Source organism: Gigantopelta aegis, chromosome 5, assembly GCF_016097555.1.
Source record: "Gigantopelta aegis isolate Gae_Host chromosome 5, Gae_host_genome, whole genome shotgun sequence".
NCBI lineage: Eukaryota > Metazoa > Mollusca > Gastropoda > Neomphalida > Peltospiridae > Gigantopelta > Gigantopelta aegis.
Window position 1 is genome coordinate 4,189,390 of NC_054703.1, and position 14,637 is coordinate 4,204,026.

A 14,637-nucleotide genomic window follows, 5' to 3' on the forward strand; every position below is an offset into this window, starting at 1 on the left:
GGGACATAGCCCGGTTGTAAAGCGCTCTCTTAATACGAGGTACATGTCTATGTCTAGGATCGATGCTCGTCGTCAGGCCCGTTGGGCTATTTCTCATTCCAGCCTGTGCACCACGACTAATATATCAAAAGCCGTGGTATGGGCAATCCTGTCTGTGGTTTGGTGCATATAAAAGATCCCTTGCAATTAACAGAAAAAAATGTAGCGTATTTCCTAAGACTATATGTCAGAATAACCACATTTTAACATCCAATAGCCGATTATTAATAAACCAATGAGCTCTAGCGGTGTCGTTAAACAATTTTTTTTTTACATCACATAGGCTACACGTATATGATGTTATGGTCAGTCCATCATCATGTTTATTACCGTAATAGATTCAGTGACCCGTCACGTTTACTAGTATGTAATTACGTTATCAGATTCAGTGAGTCGTAACGTTTACTAGTACGTAATTACGTTATCAGATTCAGTGACCCGTCACGTTTACTTTACTAGTACGTAATTACGTTACACGATTCAGTGACCCGTCACGTTTACTAGTACAAAATTATGATCTCAGATTCAGTGAGTCGTAATTTTTACTACGTCATTATGTTTGGTACGTCATCTTGATTATACCCTATCCGTCTGTCACCATGGTAGTCCATGAGTGTTACGTACGTTATTACGTTGTTGACTACACCAGAATGAACTAACTGTGGAAACTGAATATACCTTGTTCTTATAGAAGTTTATTTATTGGTCTGTGTATATGTTTATTATCAGCCATCTTGTCACGTGAATTTTATAAATTGTATATGTATAAATTCCTCCTATGCCGCTGTGCATCAGCCCGAGTGTAAATCAATTCTCGAAGAAACATTTATACACGTACGTGTTCACTACACCATAATGAACTAACTATGGACACTGGTCGAACATTTATATACGTACGTTATCATGCCGTTGTACTGAACGTGTTCACTACACCATAATGAACTAACTATGGACACTGATCAAACATTTATACACGTACGTTATCATGCCGTTGTCCTGAACGTGTTCACTACACCATAATGAATTAACTATGGAAGCTGATCAAACATTTATACACAGTGCAAAATGCTGTAATAAAAACTAAATATCGATAATATCATATAATAGTATAGAGAGCGTTGAATTAAATTAAAGAAAGAAAGAAAGAAAGAAAGAAATGTTTTATTTAACGACGCACTCAACACATTGTATTTACGGTTACATGGCGTTAGACATTAATATGTAAATAAAAAAAATAAAAAAGGCTCACAAGTGGGGGTCACGTCGTCACTTCATGGGCTACTCTTTTCAACTAGCAGCAAGGGATCTTTTATATGCACCATTCCATAGACAGGATGGCAAATACCAGGGCTATTGATGTACCAATCGTGGTGCACTGGCTGAAGAGAGAAATAGCCCAATGGGCCCACTGACGGGGATCGGGTAATTGCAGCATGTGAATTTTTATATCACCTGCTACGTCTACAAAATGGATTGGTTTTCGCTTTTCGCAAACCGCTATTTCGAGCATTGGCTTTTTATATGAGAGTTATTTTAAAATGTTAACGTTAGTGGCAGTGGGAATCGATTTGAACCAACATGACTACGTGGTGTGTTTCTCGGTTAGTCTGTCGTGTCCTGTACTATAGTTCCTAAATACTCCAGTATCAACAAATGTCGTATTGTTGTATATAGCTGCATCCTAAAGCTGCATCCTAACCGGACGCGTGCGACGTGAGCGATTTTTTTTTAGAAACCATTGATTTCAATTGCGACAAACATATATTAACCAATCAAACAACTTTTACTTGGTGGCTTCAACTGTTGATAACAATTTTGGAAAGAAGACTATCGATATGGTCGTGTCTGGTTAAGACAGAAATATTGTCGCATCGCCCGCCCGATCAGGATACAGCTTTACAAAATCAGTTGTTTTACCTGGTCGTTTCGGTGCCAGAAATGACAGGAGAGTTCTGCTGATATCAACTGCAAAATGAAAAATACAAATAAAATACAAATTAAAGGGACATACCCTAGTTTTTAAACACTAAGGCATATTGTTTACTATTAGAACCGTTTTTGCTAACTGAAATCATACTTTACTTATATTTTATTGTTTAGATTATCCATTTCCGCACATTCGAAGTGTTTTTGGTATCCTGGTGTTTTTAATATCACAAAATGCATTTCTCATATTTTTAAAGACGCACATGCGTCTGAGAAGTAACAGTTATGGAGTCTAGTTTTAGTCTATTTTTAGAGGGTATTTCACCATGTCAAAGTCACAGACTCATGTTTCACGCAATTGTAACTTTATCCATTTGTAGATTAACTAAACTTAGTGTTAATTTTTACGGGTTGAAACTAGGATCTGTCCCTTTAACTAAACTTAGTGTTAATTTTCACGGGTTGAAACTAGGGTATGTCCCTTTAATATAAAGCATAATAAAGTACACGTGTGTGACTGGCTGGTATAACTCTTCAAGTCAGCAGCATAAATCAATGTTATTTCATGTTGATTTAAAGCAAACACAAGACAAATAGAGGAAAATCAAGAAATACTTTTTCTTTGGACCAAGTAACAATAGTCTGGTTGTATAACTTCAAAATGAACATATTGTAGGGGAAAAAGGTAAAGGAAAATTAATTCTATGTTTTAATGAATCAGTACACCCCATAGTGTTTCAGAAAAAAAATGTCCCATGTCTTGGACTTGAGGAATTGGGTTTTTTTTACAGCACTTTGAAATTAGGGCTTCAAAAGCTTAGATTCACCGAGATACGGGGTAGGGATAACAAACCTACGGTTTCAGTCACTTTTTTCCTGTTTATGTCAATGAAAATCGGCAAGTTGTTATACAACTAAATACGCTTTACTGTTATCTATGGAAGGACTTGATGTGATGATGTTATCATGATCAAATCCAAGATGGCTGCCATTTTGGCAGGAAATAATAAAATATTGTTTGGTGGTCAGCCCAAGTTATTCTAACTCATCAAAAGCAACTGAAACTAACTGTAATGAAGATTTATTTATATCTATTACAGATACTAATGATATGGTCTGAATTTGTTAGGTAATTAGATCTATGGTAACATAGGCTTGAGTCCTGAAGACAATAAACGTTCATAATAAATATATTCAACCTTTTCATTCGTCAATAATAAAGGACTAACACATTTTTTTTATATAATAATAAAAGCTGGTAGAATATTACATAAGTGATTACCCTTTACTGGAGTATATGGTTAAATTTGATATGATAACACAATCAATCTAATTAAAATTAGCTCCACTATTACATGTGGATCTAATAGCAGCCCGTTGGAGCTCATGTCTAGCTGACCTTTCATTCGACCAATCAAAACCTTACTTGCAAAATCATGTCAGTTATTTGAAAAGAATTTGAAAACATTCGGGATTATGCCGAGGGTATACGAAATGATTCGGGTGAATTACGAAGTATGCCGGAAACTAACTACAATATAAAATTTTATATAAAATTCGTTTCAAGACGAAAAAAAAAAAACGTGATGGTATAGCTATAAAATCTGTTTATACTAGTATACAATCCAGAGTTTATTACTGCACTTTTTCCCCTGTTTTTTTCAATGTTGAAATAGACCAACCAGTTCGCCTGTTGCATAAATAGTCTCGCCCGATATTTTTAGAATTTACATGCTCCCGAATAACGCTATAAAAGGCGAAGTGTAATTGGTCGATATTTAAACTGTTATTTATAGATGAAATGTCACCTGGACATGGAAATCAACGCAATGCTGTTAGATCTACTTGTAGACCCAGTAGAGCTAATTTTATTCAGATTGATAACACAATCATGATCAAATGCAAGATGGCAGCCATTTTTTGCGGGGAAAATGACAATATCGTTTTCTAGTTATTTTAACTCATCAAAAACCAAACCCTGAGTGAGTGCTCCGCAAGGCTCAATGGGTAGGCGTAAACCACTTGCACCGGCCAGTGATCCATAACTGGTTCAACAAAGGCCATGGTTTGTGCTATCCTGCCTGTGGGAAGCGCAAATAAAAGATCCCTTTCTGCCTGTCGTAAAAGAGTAGCCTATTTGGCAACAGCGGGTTTCCTCTAAAAACAGTGTCAGAATGACCATATGTTTGACGTCCAATAGCCGATGATAAGATTAAAAAAAATCAATGTGCTCTAGTGGCGTCGTTAAATAAAACAAACTTTACTTTACTTTTTATATACTGTCACAGGCATCATTTGCGATTCCAAGATGTTTGACTGCACAATCAATGTCTGGTACTTGTGAAAGCGAATTGTCATTGAAGTCATGCCATAGGAATTGAGTAAAGATATACAAAGTCTTTTCATAGTGCCTTGCGTATCAGATGAATAAAATATGTCAGCTGTTGTTTTCTGAACTCAGCTATTGTGTGTGTTTGTGGAGGGCGGGGTCTGTTCTAAATATCTTCCTTTATTTTTACCTTATAACCAAAGCAACGGGCTGTTTTTCCCCCAAATGACGTCATTGGTCCCGAAACAACAGCAATAGTGTTTGAAGTGACGCAGCATTATTTCCGGTATAGACGGCGCTGTTGTAGTTACCGGCGATAGGAGTACGGGCTCTCATTGTTGTAGGGGACAGGCTTGCATTTGCCGGAATTAAACGAAAATGCCCGAATCTGGATAACATTATTTACTCATATTAGCATTACTGCCAAACAGCTGTATAGGGATGCAAACGAATCACTACGCATATTACATGGATTGTAACTAATTTTGACGGTAGAATGATGGAAATATATGGTAAAAAGGTCTCAGGTTAGTACATTTTGCCTGACTATCTCTATCATTTTTGCCCGAATTTGTCCCCTCTCGCTCCCCCCCCCCCCCCCCCCCCCCCCCACACACACACCTAATCTCGTAGGCTTGTAGCTACCGCGAGAAATTTCAGTTTATTATTTTTAATGTTTGAAAAGTATGAAAATCGACGAGCGCTGACCACAAATCAGTAAAAAAAAAATGTTTATCTAAGCTTGTTACTGGGACTCACAGTTTGTCGACTGTGAACCAAACGGCTGGAGCCCATTGGGTGGCAGCTGTTTATGTGACGTCATGGTCTTCTTCCAGCCAGTCTGCCCCGGATGTCGACCTGATGACGACGACTGGTGGCGAGTCGAAAAAGCGGTTGACTCAGTCTTTGGTGGTGTGTTGCCAACACCAGGCGTCATACCTGTCGATTACAAAGGTTAAATATTTAAATGAACTGTACAAAATCGTACAATACAGATCGCAATGAAAATGTATATAACTCCGCGAAAGAACTAGATAGCAAGTCAAACCATAGAACTAGATAGCAAGTGAAACCCTAGAACCAGATAGCAAGTGACACCCTTGAACTAGATAGCAAGTGAAACCCTAGAACCAGATAGCAAGTGAAACCCTAGAACCAGATAGCAAGTGAAACCCTAGAACCAGATAGCAAGTGAAACCATACAACTAGATAGCAAGTGAAACCCTAGAACTAGATAGCAAATGAAACCATAGAACCAGATAGCAAGTGAAACCCTAGAACCAGATAGCAAGTGAAACCCTAGAACCAGATAGCAAGTGAAACCCTAGAACTAGATAGCAAGTGAAACCCTAGAATTAGATAACAAGTGAAACCATACAACTAGATAGCAAGTGAAACCCTAGAACCAGATAGCAAGTGAAACCCTAGAACAAGACAGCAAGTGAAACCCTAGAACCAGATAGCAAGTGAAACCCTAGAACTAGATAGCAAGTGAAACCATACAACTAGATAACAAGTGAAACCATACAACAAGATAGCAAGTGAAACCATACAACAAGATAGCAAGTGAAACCATAGAACCAGATAGCAAGTGAAACCCTAGAACCAGATAGCAAGTGAAACCATACAACTAGATAGCAAGTGAAACCATACAACTAGTTAGCGAGTAAAACCATATACAATCGTTTTACTCTACAGGGTCACTAAAGATTAGCAAGCGAATGAATTATAATTCGCTGCACTGTCCGGCGAGTGAGTAATTCATTACTACATTGAATTAATAAATATCTCAGAGAGAGAGAGAGAGAGAGAGAGAGAGAGAGAGAGAGAGAGAGAGAGAGAGAGAGAGAGAGAGAGAGAGAGAGAGAGAGAGAGAGAGAGAGAGAGAGAGAATATCTCAGAGAGAGAGAGAGAGAGAGAGAGAGAGAGAGAGAGAGAGAGAGAGAGAGAGAGAGAGAGAGAGAGAGAGAGAGAGAGAGAGAGAGACAGACAGACAGAGAGAGAGAGATATATAGAGACAGAATGAATGTGAACACAAAGTTAAAAACTTACCCACATTTCCAAACAGAAACTTCTGCATTTGCGGTGATAGCGCTAAAAAACAAACATTTAAGACTGTAAAAACAATAAATTATTTAACAACACCCGGCTATTTGGTGTCTAACATATGTTTATTTCTACACTTGGTCTAGATAGTGACAGAAAGGAAAGGAATGTTTGTTTAATGACACCTCAGCACATTTTAAACTACGGCTATTTGGTGTCTAACATATGGTTATTTCTACACTTGGTCTAGATAGTGACAGAAAGGAAAGGAATATTTGTTTAACAACACCTCAGCACACTTTAAACTACGGCTATTTAGTGTCTAACATATGGTTATTTCTACACTTGGTCTAGATAGTGACAGAAAGGAAAGGAATGTTTGTTTAACAACACCTCAGCACATTTTAAACTACGGCTATTTGGTGTCTACAATATGGTTATTTCTACACTTGGTATAGATAGTGAGAGAAAGGAAAGGAATGTTTGTTTAATCACACCTCAGCACACTTTAAACTACGGCTATTTGGTGTCTAACATATGGTTATTTCTACACTTGGTATAGATAGTGAGAGAAAGGAAAGGAATGTTTGTTTAATGACACCTCAGCACACTTTAAACTACGGCTATTTGGTGTGTAACATATGGTTATTTCTACACTTGGTCGAGATAGTGACAGAAAGGAAAGGAATGTTTGTTTAACAACACCTCAGCACATTTTAAACTACGGCTATTTGGTGTCTACAATATGGTTATTTCTACACTTGGTATAGATAGTGAGAGAAAGGAAAGGAATGTTTGTTTAATGACACCTCAGCACACTTTAAACTACGGCTATTTGGTGTGTAACATATGGTTATTTCTACACTTGGTCTAGATAGTGAGAAAGGAAAGGAATGCTTGTTTAAAAACACCCCAGCACATTTTAAACTACGGCTATTTGGTGTCTAACATATGGTTATTTCTACACTTGGTCTAGATAGCGAGAGAAAGGAAAGGAATGTTTGTTTAACGACACCTCAGCACATTTTAAACTACGGCTATTTGGTGTCTAACATATGGTTATTTCTACACTTGGTCTAGATAGCGAGAGAAAGGAAAGGAATGTTTGTTTAACGACACCTCGGCACATTTTAAACTACGGCTATTTGGTGTCTAACATGGTTATTTTACACTTGGTCTAGATAGTGAGAGAAAGGAAAGGAATGTTTCTTTAACAACACCTCAGCACATTTTAAACTACGGCTATTTGGTGTCTAACATATGGTTATTTCTACACTTGGTATAGATAGTAAGAGAAAGGAAAGGAATGTTTGTTTAACGACACCTCAGCACATTTTAAACTACGGCTATTTGGTGTCTAACATGGTTATTTCTACACTTGGTATAGATAGTGAGAGAAAGGAAAGGAATGTTTGTTTAATGACACCTCAGCACACTTTAAACTACGGCTATTTGGTGTGTAACATATGGTTATTTCTACACTTGGTCTAGATAGTGAGAAAGGAAAGGAATGCTTGTTTAAAAACACCCCAGCACATTTTAAACTACGGCTATTTGGTGTCTAACATATGGTTATTTCTACACTTGGTCTAGATAGCGAGAGAAAGGAAAGGAATGTTTGTTTAACGACACCTCAGCACATTTTAAACTACGGCTATTTGGTGTCTAACATATGGTTATTTCTACACTTGGTCTAGATAGCGAGAGAAAGGAAAGGAATGTTTGTTTAACGACACCTCGGCACATTTTAAACTACGGCTATTTGGTGTCTAACATGGTTATTTTACACTTGGTCTAGATAGTGAGAGAAAGGAAAGGAATGTTTGTTTAACAACACCTCAGCACATTTTAAACTACGGCTATTTGGTGTCTAACATATGGTTATTTCTACACTTGGTATAGATAGTAAGAGAAAGGAAAGGAATGTTTGTTTAACGACACCTCAGCACATTTTAAACTACGGCTATTTGGTGTCTAACATGGTTATTTCTACACTTGGTTTAGATAGTGAGAGAAAGGAAAGGAATGTTTGTTTAACAACACCTCAGCACATTTTAAACTACGGCTATTTGGTGTCTAACATATGGTTTTTTCTACACTTGGTCTAGATAGTGAGAGAAAGGAAAGGAATGTTTGTTTAACAAGAGAGAGAGAGAGAGAGAGAGAGAGAGAGAGAGAGAGAGAGAGAGAGAGAGAGAGAGAGAGAGAGAGAGAGAGAGAGAGAGAGAGAGAGAGAGAGACAGAGAGAGAGAGAGATGGATGTGTTATTTAACATAATATATGTTATATATCAGAAATTATTTTCATATACTAGTATGCTAATTAACATAATATATGAAAGGAATTGCTTTGATGTTCATTATATATCATATACAGCACGAATAGCTGCGACCTGGTTTTGCTATTTAACATAATATAATTTATTGCCGGGATTGCTTTGACATGGCCATGCTAATTAACATAATTTATTACAGGACTCGTTTTGACGTTTGCTGTGTTCATTAACATAATATATATATATATATATATATATATATATATATATATATATATATATATATATATATATATATATATATATCACTGATTATATTCGCCTGATTCTATATATTTCAACTTACCGACTCCCCGTGTCGACTTCGCTTTGTTTATTTCAACCTACAGGCTCCCCATCTCGACTTCGCTTTGTTTATTTCAACCTACCAGCTCCCTATGTCGACTTCGCTTTGTTTATTTCAACCTACCGGCTCCCTATGTCGATTTCGATTTGCTAGTTTCAACCTACAGGCTCCCCATGTCGATTTCGCTTTGTTTATTTCTAGCTACAGGCTCCCTATGTCGATTTCGCTTTGTTTGTTTCAACCTACAGGCTCCCTATGTCGATTTCGCTTTGTTTATTTCAACCTGCAGGCTCCCTATGTCGATTTCGCTTTGTTTGTTTCAACCTACAGGCTCCCTATGTCGATTTCGCTTTGTTTGTTTCAACCTATCGGCTCCATATGTCTAATTCGCTTTGTTTATTTCAACCTACAGGCTCCCTATGTCGATTTCGCTTTGTTTGTTTCAACCTACAGGCTCCCTATGTCGATTTCGCTTTGTTTGTTTCAACCTATCGGCTCCCTATGTCGATTTCGATTTCTTTATTTCAACCTATCGGCTCCCTATGTCGATTTCGATTTGTTTATTTCAACCTATCGGCTCCCTATGTCGATTTCGCTTTGTTTATTTCAACCTACAGGCTCCCTATGTCGATTTCGCTTTGTTTGTTTCAACCTACAGGCTCCCTATGTCGATTTCGCTTTGTTTGTTTCAACCTATCGGCTCCCTATGTCGATTTCGATTTGTTTATTTCAACCTACAGGCTCCCTATGTCGATTTCGCTTTGTTTATTTCAACCTACCAGCCCCCCATGTCGATTTCGCTTTGTTTATTTCTTGATTTATCATGGCGTCCAAGCGGGCATTACTCAGACCTAAAAAAAAAAAAAAAAAAAAAAAAAAAATATTATGAAATAAATAAGTAAGTAAGTATTTAATACACCTTAATAATTATGTGCGTGTGCCTCGGTGGGAGGCTGGTAGGTCCCACCCAGAGCGAGTTCTAACGACTCAGTGGGTAGGTGTAAGACCACTACACCTCTTCTCTCTAACTAACACCTGGCCAGTAACCCATTACCCTGGGCAGACAGCCCAGATAGCTGAGGTGTGTGCCCAGGACACCGTGCTTGAACGTTAATTGAATATAGTCACGGAAATAAGTGGAAATGAATGTGTATACATGTATGTCTATGAACGTTTGCGTGAATGTAACTAGGTTTAGCGCAAACAAACGGTTTTTCCTGCTAGCCGGGCTGCTTAGTGAAATGATCTACACAGGGCAGGTAAAAGCTCCGAATATTGCGCGATGTCGGCCATCTTGGATTTAGATGTTTTATATTAATACAGAAATAAATCGACGAGGTCTCCCAGGCTAGCTTTAATTAACAGACTCATAAAACGACTGGCTTTTATTCGCCAAGTGTAGATAATCTTAGAGGGACACTCCTGTGTTTGCTGCAGTTTTTAAGATGTTATCGACTAACTGCATAAAATATTTGTGGCTATATATTAAACGTGTTTCTGATCGTTCTAATATTTGTACTAGGATAAATTTCATTTTATTTCTTAAAAAGAAATTTTTCGTATGTACGATATTATTTGAAAATAAAATCCAATTTGGGCTTCTTACAAATATTAAGATGACCAGAAACACATTGAATATACAGACACTGATATTCTAAACAAGTAAATATATTTAATATATAAGTTTAATCGTAGAAATATTTTATTAGTCGGAAATATCTTACAATGCAGCAAACTCAGGAATGTCCCTTTAAGAGAAACATCTTACAATGCAACAAACTCAGGAATGTTCCTTTAAGAGAAACATCTTACAATGCAGCAAACTCAGGAATGTCCCTTTAAGAGAAACATCTTACAATGCAGCAAACTCAGGAATGTCCCTTTAAGAGAAACATCTTACAATGCAGCAAACTCAGGAATATCCCTTTAAGAGAAACATCTTACAATGCAGCAAACTCAGGAATGTCCTTTAAGAGAAACATCTTACAATGCAGCAAACTCAGGAATGTCCCTTTAAGAGAAACATCTTACAATGCAGCAAACTCAGGAATATCCCTTTAAGGGAAACATCTTACAATGCAACAAACTCAGGAATGTCCCTTTAAGAGAAACATCTTACAATGCAGCAAACTCAGGAATGTCCCTTTAAGAGAAACATCTTACAATGCGACAAACTCAGGAATGTCCCTTTAACGGAAACATCTTACAATGCAACAAACTCAGGAATGTCCCTTTAAGAGAAACATCTTACAATGCAACAAACTCAGGAATGTCCCTTTAAGAGAAACATCTTACAATGCAGCAAACTCAGGAATGTCCCTTTAAGGGAAACATCTTACAATGCGACAAACTCAGGAATGTCCCTTTAAGAGAAACATCTTACAATGCAACAAACACAGGAATGTCCCTTTAAGAGAAACATCTTACAATGCAGCAAACTCAGGAATGTCCCTTTAAGAGAAACATCTTACAATGCAACAAACTCAGGAATGTCCCTTTAAGAGAAACATCTTACAATGCAGCAAACTCAGGAATGTCCCTTTAAGAGAAACATCTTACAATGCAGCAAACTCAGGAATGTTCCTTTAAGAGAAACATCTTACAATGCAGCAAACTCAGGAATGTTCCTTTAAAAGGCGGTGATATCCACGTAGGTACATGAACTGATTGATGTTCCTTTAAAAGGCAGTGATATCCACGTAGGTACATGAACTGATTGATGTTCCTTTAAAAGGCGGTGATATCCACGTAGGTACATGAACTGATTGATGTTCCTTTAAAAGGCGGTGATATCCACGTAGGTACATGAACTGATTGATGTTCCTTTAAAAGGCGGTGATATCCACGTAGGTACATGAACTGATTGATGTTCCTTTAAAAGGCAGTGATATCCACGTAGGTACATGAACTGATTGATGTTCCTTTAAAAGGCGGTGATATCCACGTAGGTACATGGACTGATTGATGTTCCTTTAAAAGGCAGTGATATCCACGTAGGTACATGGACTGATTGATGTTCCTTTAAAAGGCGGTGATATCCACGTAGGTACATGGACTGATTGATGTTCCTTTAAAAGGCGGTGATATCCACGTAGGTACATGAACTGATTGATGTTCCTTTAAAAGGCAGTGATATCCACGTAGGTACATGAACTGATTGATGTTCCTTTAAAAGGCAGTGATATCCACGTAGGTACATGAACTGATTGATGTTCCTTTAAGAGGCGGTGATATCCACGTAGGTACATGGACTGATTGATGTTCCTTTAAAAGGCGGTGATATCCACGTAGGTACATGGACTGATTGATGTTCCTTTAAAAGGCAGTGATATCCACGTAGGTACATGGACTGATTGATGTTCCTTTAAAAGGCGGTGATATCCACGTAGGTACATGGACTGATTGATGTTCCTTTAAAAGGCGGTGATATCCACGTAGGTACATGGACTGATTGATGTTCCTTTAACAGGCAGTGATATCCACGTAGGTGCATGGACTGATTGATGTTCCTTTAACAGGCAGTGATATCCACGTAGGTACATGGACTGATTGATGTTCCTTTAAAAGGCAGTGATATCCACGTAGGTACATGGACTGATTGATGTTCCTTTAAAAGGCAGTGATATCCACGTAGGTGCATGGACTGATTGATTTTCCTTTTCGTGGTTCTTGGGAGGGACGTAGCCCAGTGGTAAAGCGCTCGCTTGACACGCGGTCGGTTTGGGATCGATCCCCGTCAGTGAGCCCATTGGGCTATTTCTCGTTCCATCCTGTGCACCATGAATGAATGAATGTTTAACGACACCCCAGCACGAAAAATACATCGGCTATTGGGTGTCAAACTATGGTAATGCAAATAAATAAAGTGATGGTCAACGTCAACATAAAAATTCAAGGTTTAAACAAAAACAGTGTAAAGAACTGTGCATAAATACAAATACAAATATCACAGAATTTTACGGACACCGAATTTTACTCTAAACTTCAATTTGTGCTGTATTGGCCATTCTCAAAGAGAATGTTACACCCCTGCACCACGGTGAGGTTACAGCACGCGCAGGGGCCTGTGCACCACGACTGGTATATCAAAGGCCGTTGTATATACTATACTGGCTGTGGAGGTGCATATAAAAGAATCCCTTGCTACTAATGTACCGGGTTTCCTCTCTAAGACTATATCAGAATTACCAAATGATTGACATCCAATAGCCGGTGATTCATAAATCAATGTGTTCTAGTTGTGTCGTTAAACCAAACAAACGTGGGGTTTTTTCATGTTCGTGGTTCTAATAACAGCCTTGCCGCTTTAAGAAGGAATGCCATATTGCATTGACAAACCGAACTGACTGCCAATGGTGTTAGATCTGTGAGCTGACACCTCTGTCATAATTTCCTAACTCAGATACGTCAGACAGCCCTATCTGTATCTGTCAAAACGCACGTGCCACAACGAAGAAAACAATTGACGTATCCCGTCACATACTGACTGACCCGTATGCAATACCCACGAGACACATACATCACTTATTATATATTAAAATACATCACTTATTATATACTCACGGAAAAAAGTTCCTGTGCATCATTAAAATATCAGTAGGACTTATATTTTTATAAAATTTAAATGTTGTTATTTACATACATGTACTATTTATCTGTTAAAAGTATGGCGATCCTCTCCTGCCTTCTGAACCTGAAGTACTGTCTACACAATGTTTGATGCGCCGTCGGTGACGATGCAACAGAACAACGTACTGATGTATGGTCATGGTCGTACTTTGTTATCACCTAATCAGTTGCGTTCAGTTCTTCCACTGATTGGCCTTAACTCAGAGATGCATTAGGATGTTAAACGTATCATTTCCAAATTATTCCATATGTGTACCCGCTTAATACTGACGATTTGCTGACGTGGTGTCACGTGTCGACTCCCTAAACATGGAAGATCCCTAGTACCCCTAAACTGTCGAGAACATCTCCGCAGATATTGCATAGTGTTCTGATGAACACCAATGAATACCAAAATTACTAGCAACAGCGTTTGTGCCATTCTAACCTCAATCATACCCATCGTTCGAAGGAGTCCATTTTCTGGGAGGCGTGGCATCACACTGACGACGATCAGATACCAACAAAAATGTTTTTCTGAGTGATGAGATTCCATACAATAGTTTTAAAAGTCCAATAATAAGAAAAATGACATCAAACAGGAGCACGTGACAAAGAATTCTAGTAATGCAACTTGTGGTCACAAAGCATGAATAGTTCATGCAATTGACAGGACACCGCAGGAATATCCACGGGAGTGGTTACACGTTCATTTACTGAAATTTTTATGACCAGATTTCAAGTAAATTATATTCTATATGTAATTATTTGGTGCACAGGAACTTTTTTCCGCGAGTATATATTAAGAGGTCATCAAAAGACAGGGCTAACCCGGCCTCAGTGGTGTCATGGTTAAGCCATCGGACTAAAGGTTGGTAGGTACTGGGTTCGCAGCCCGGTACCGGCTCCCACCCACAGCGAGTTTTAACGATTCAGTGGGTAGTTGTAAGACAACCACACCGACTTCTCTCGCGCTAATAACCAACAATTGTCGACTAACAGCGTGTTTGGAACTTAATTGGATATAAACAGGGAAATAAGTTGAAATTTATTAATCAGCTAGTGCTA

At 38.1% G+C, this 14,637-nt stretch overlaps 1 protein-coding gene across 4 annotated transcripts in view; it reads right to left on the reverse strand.

Moving 5' to 3' along the window:
* The window catches only part of LOC121373451 (flocculation protein FLO11-like), a 71,757-nt gene that overhangs the window by 14,816 nt on the left and 42,304 nt on the right, over positions 1–14,637 (reverse strand). For 3 of the 4 annotated variants that reach the window (XM_041500114.1, XM_041500115.1, XM_041500113.1), the window contains exons 11-14: positions 9,741–9,812; positions 6,347–6,388; positions 5,054–5,233; positions 1,957–2,004 (exon numbers count right to left, since the gene is read on the reverse strand). In XM_041500114.1, the coding sequence (XP_041356048.1) occupies positions 1,957–2,004; positions 5,054–5,233; positions 6,347–6,388; positions 9,741–9,812 (342 nt within the window). The remainder of the gene's footprint in view (positions 1–1,956; positions 2,005–5,053; positions 5,234–6,346; positions 6,389–9,740; positions 9,813–14,637) is intronic. The other variant, XM_041500116.1, reaches the window with a different exon arrangement.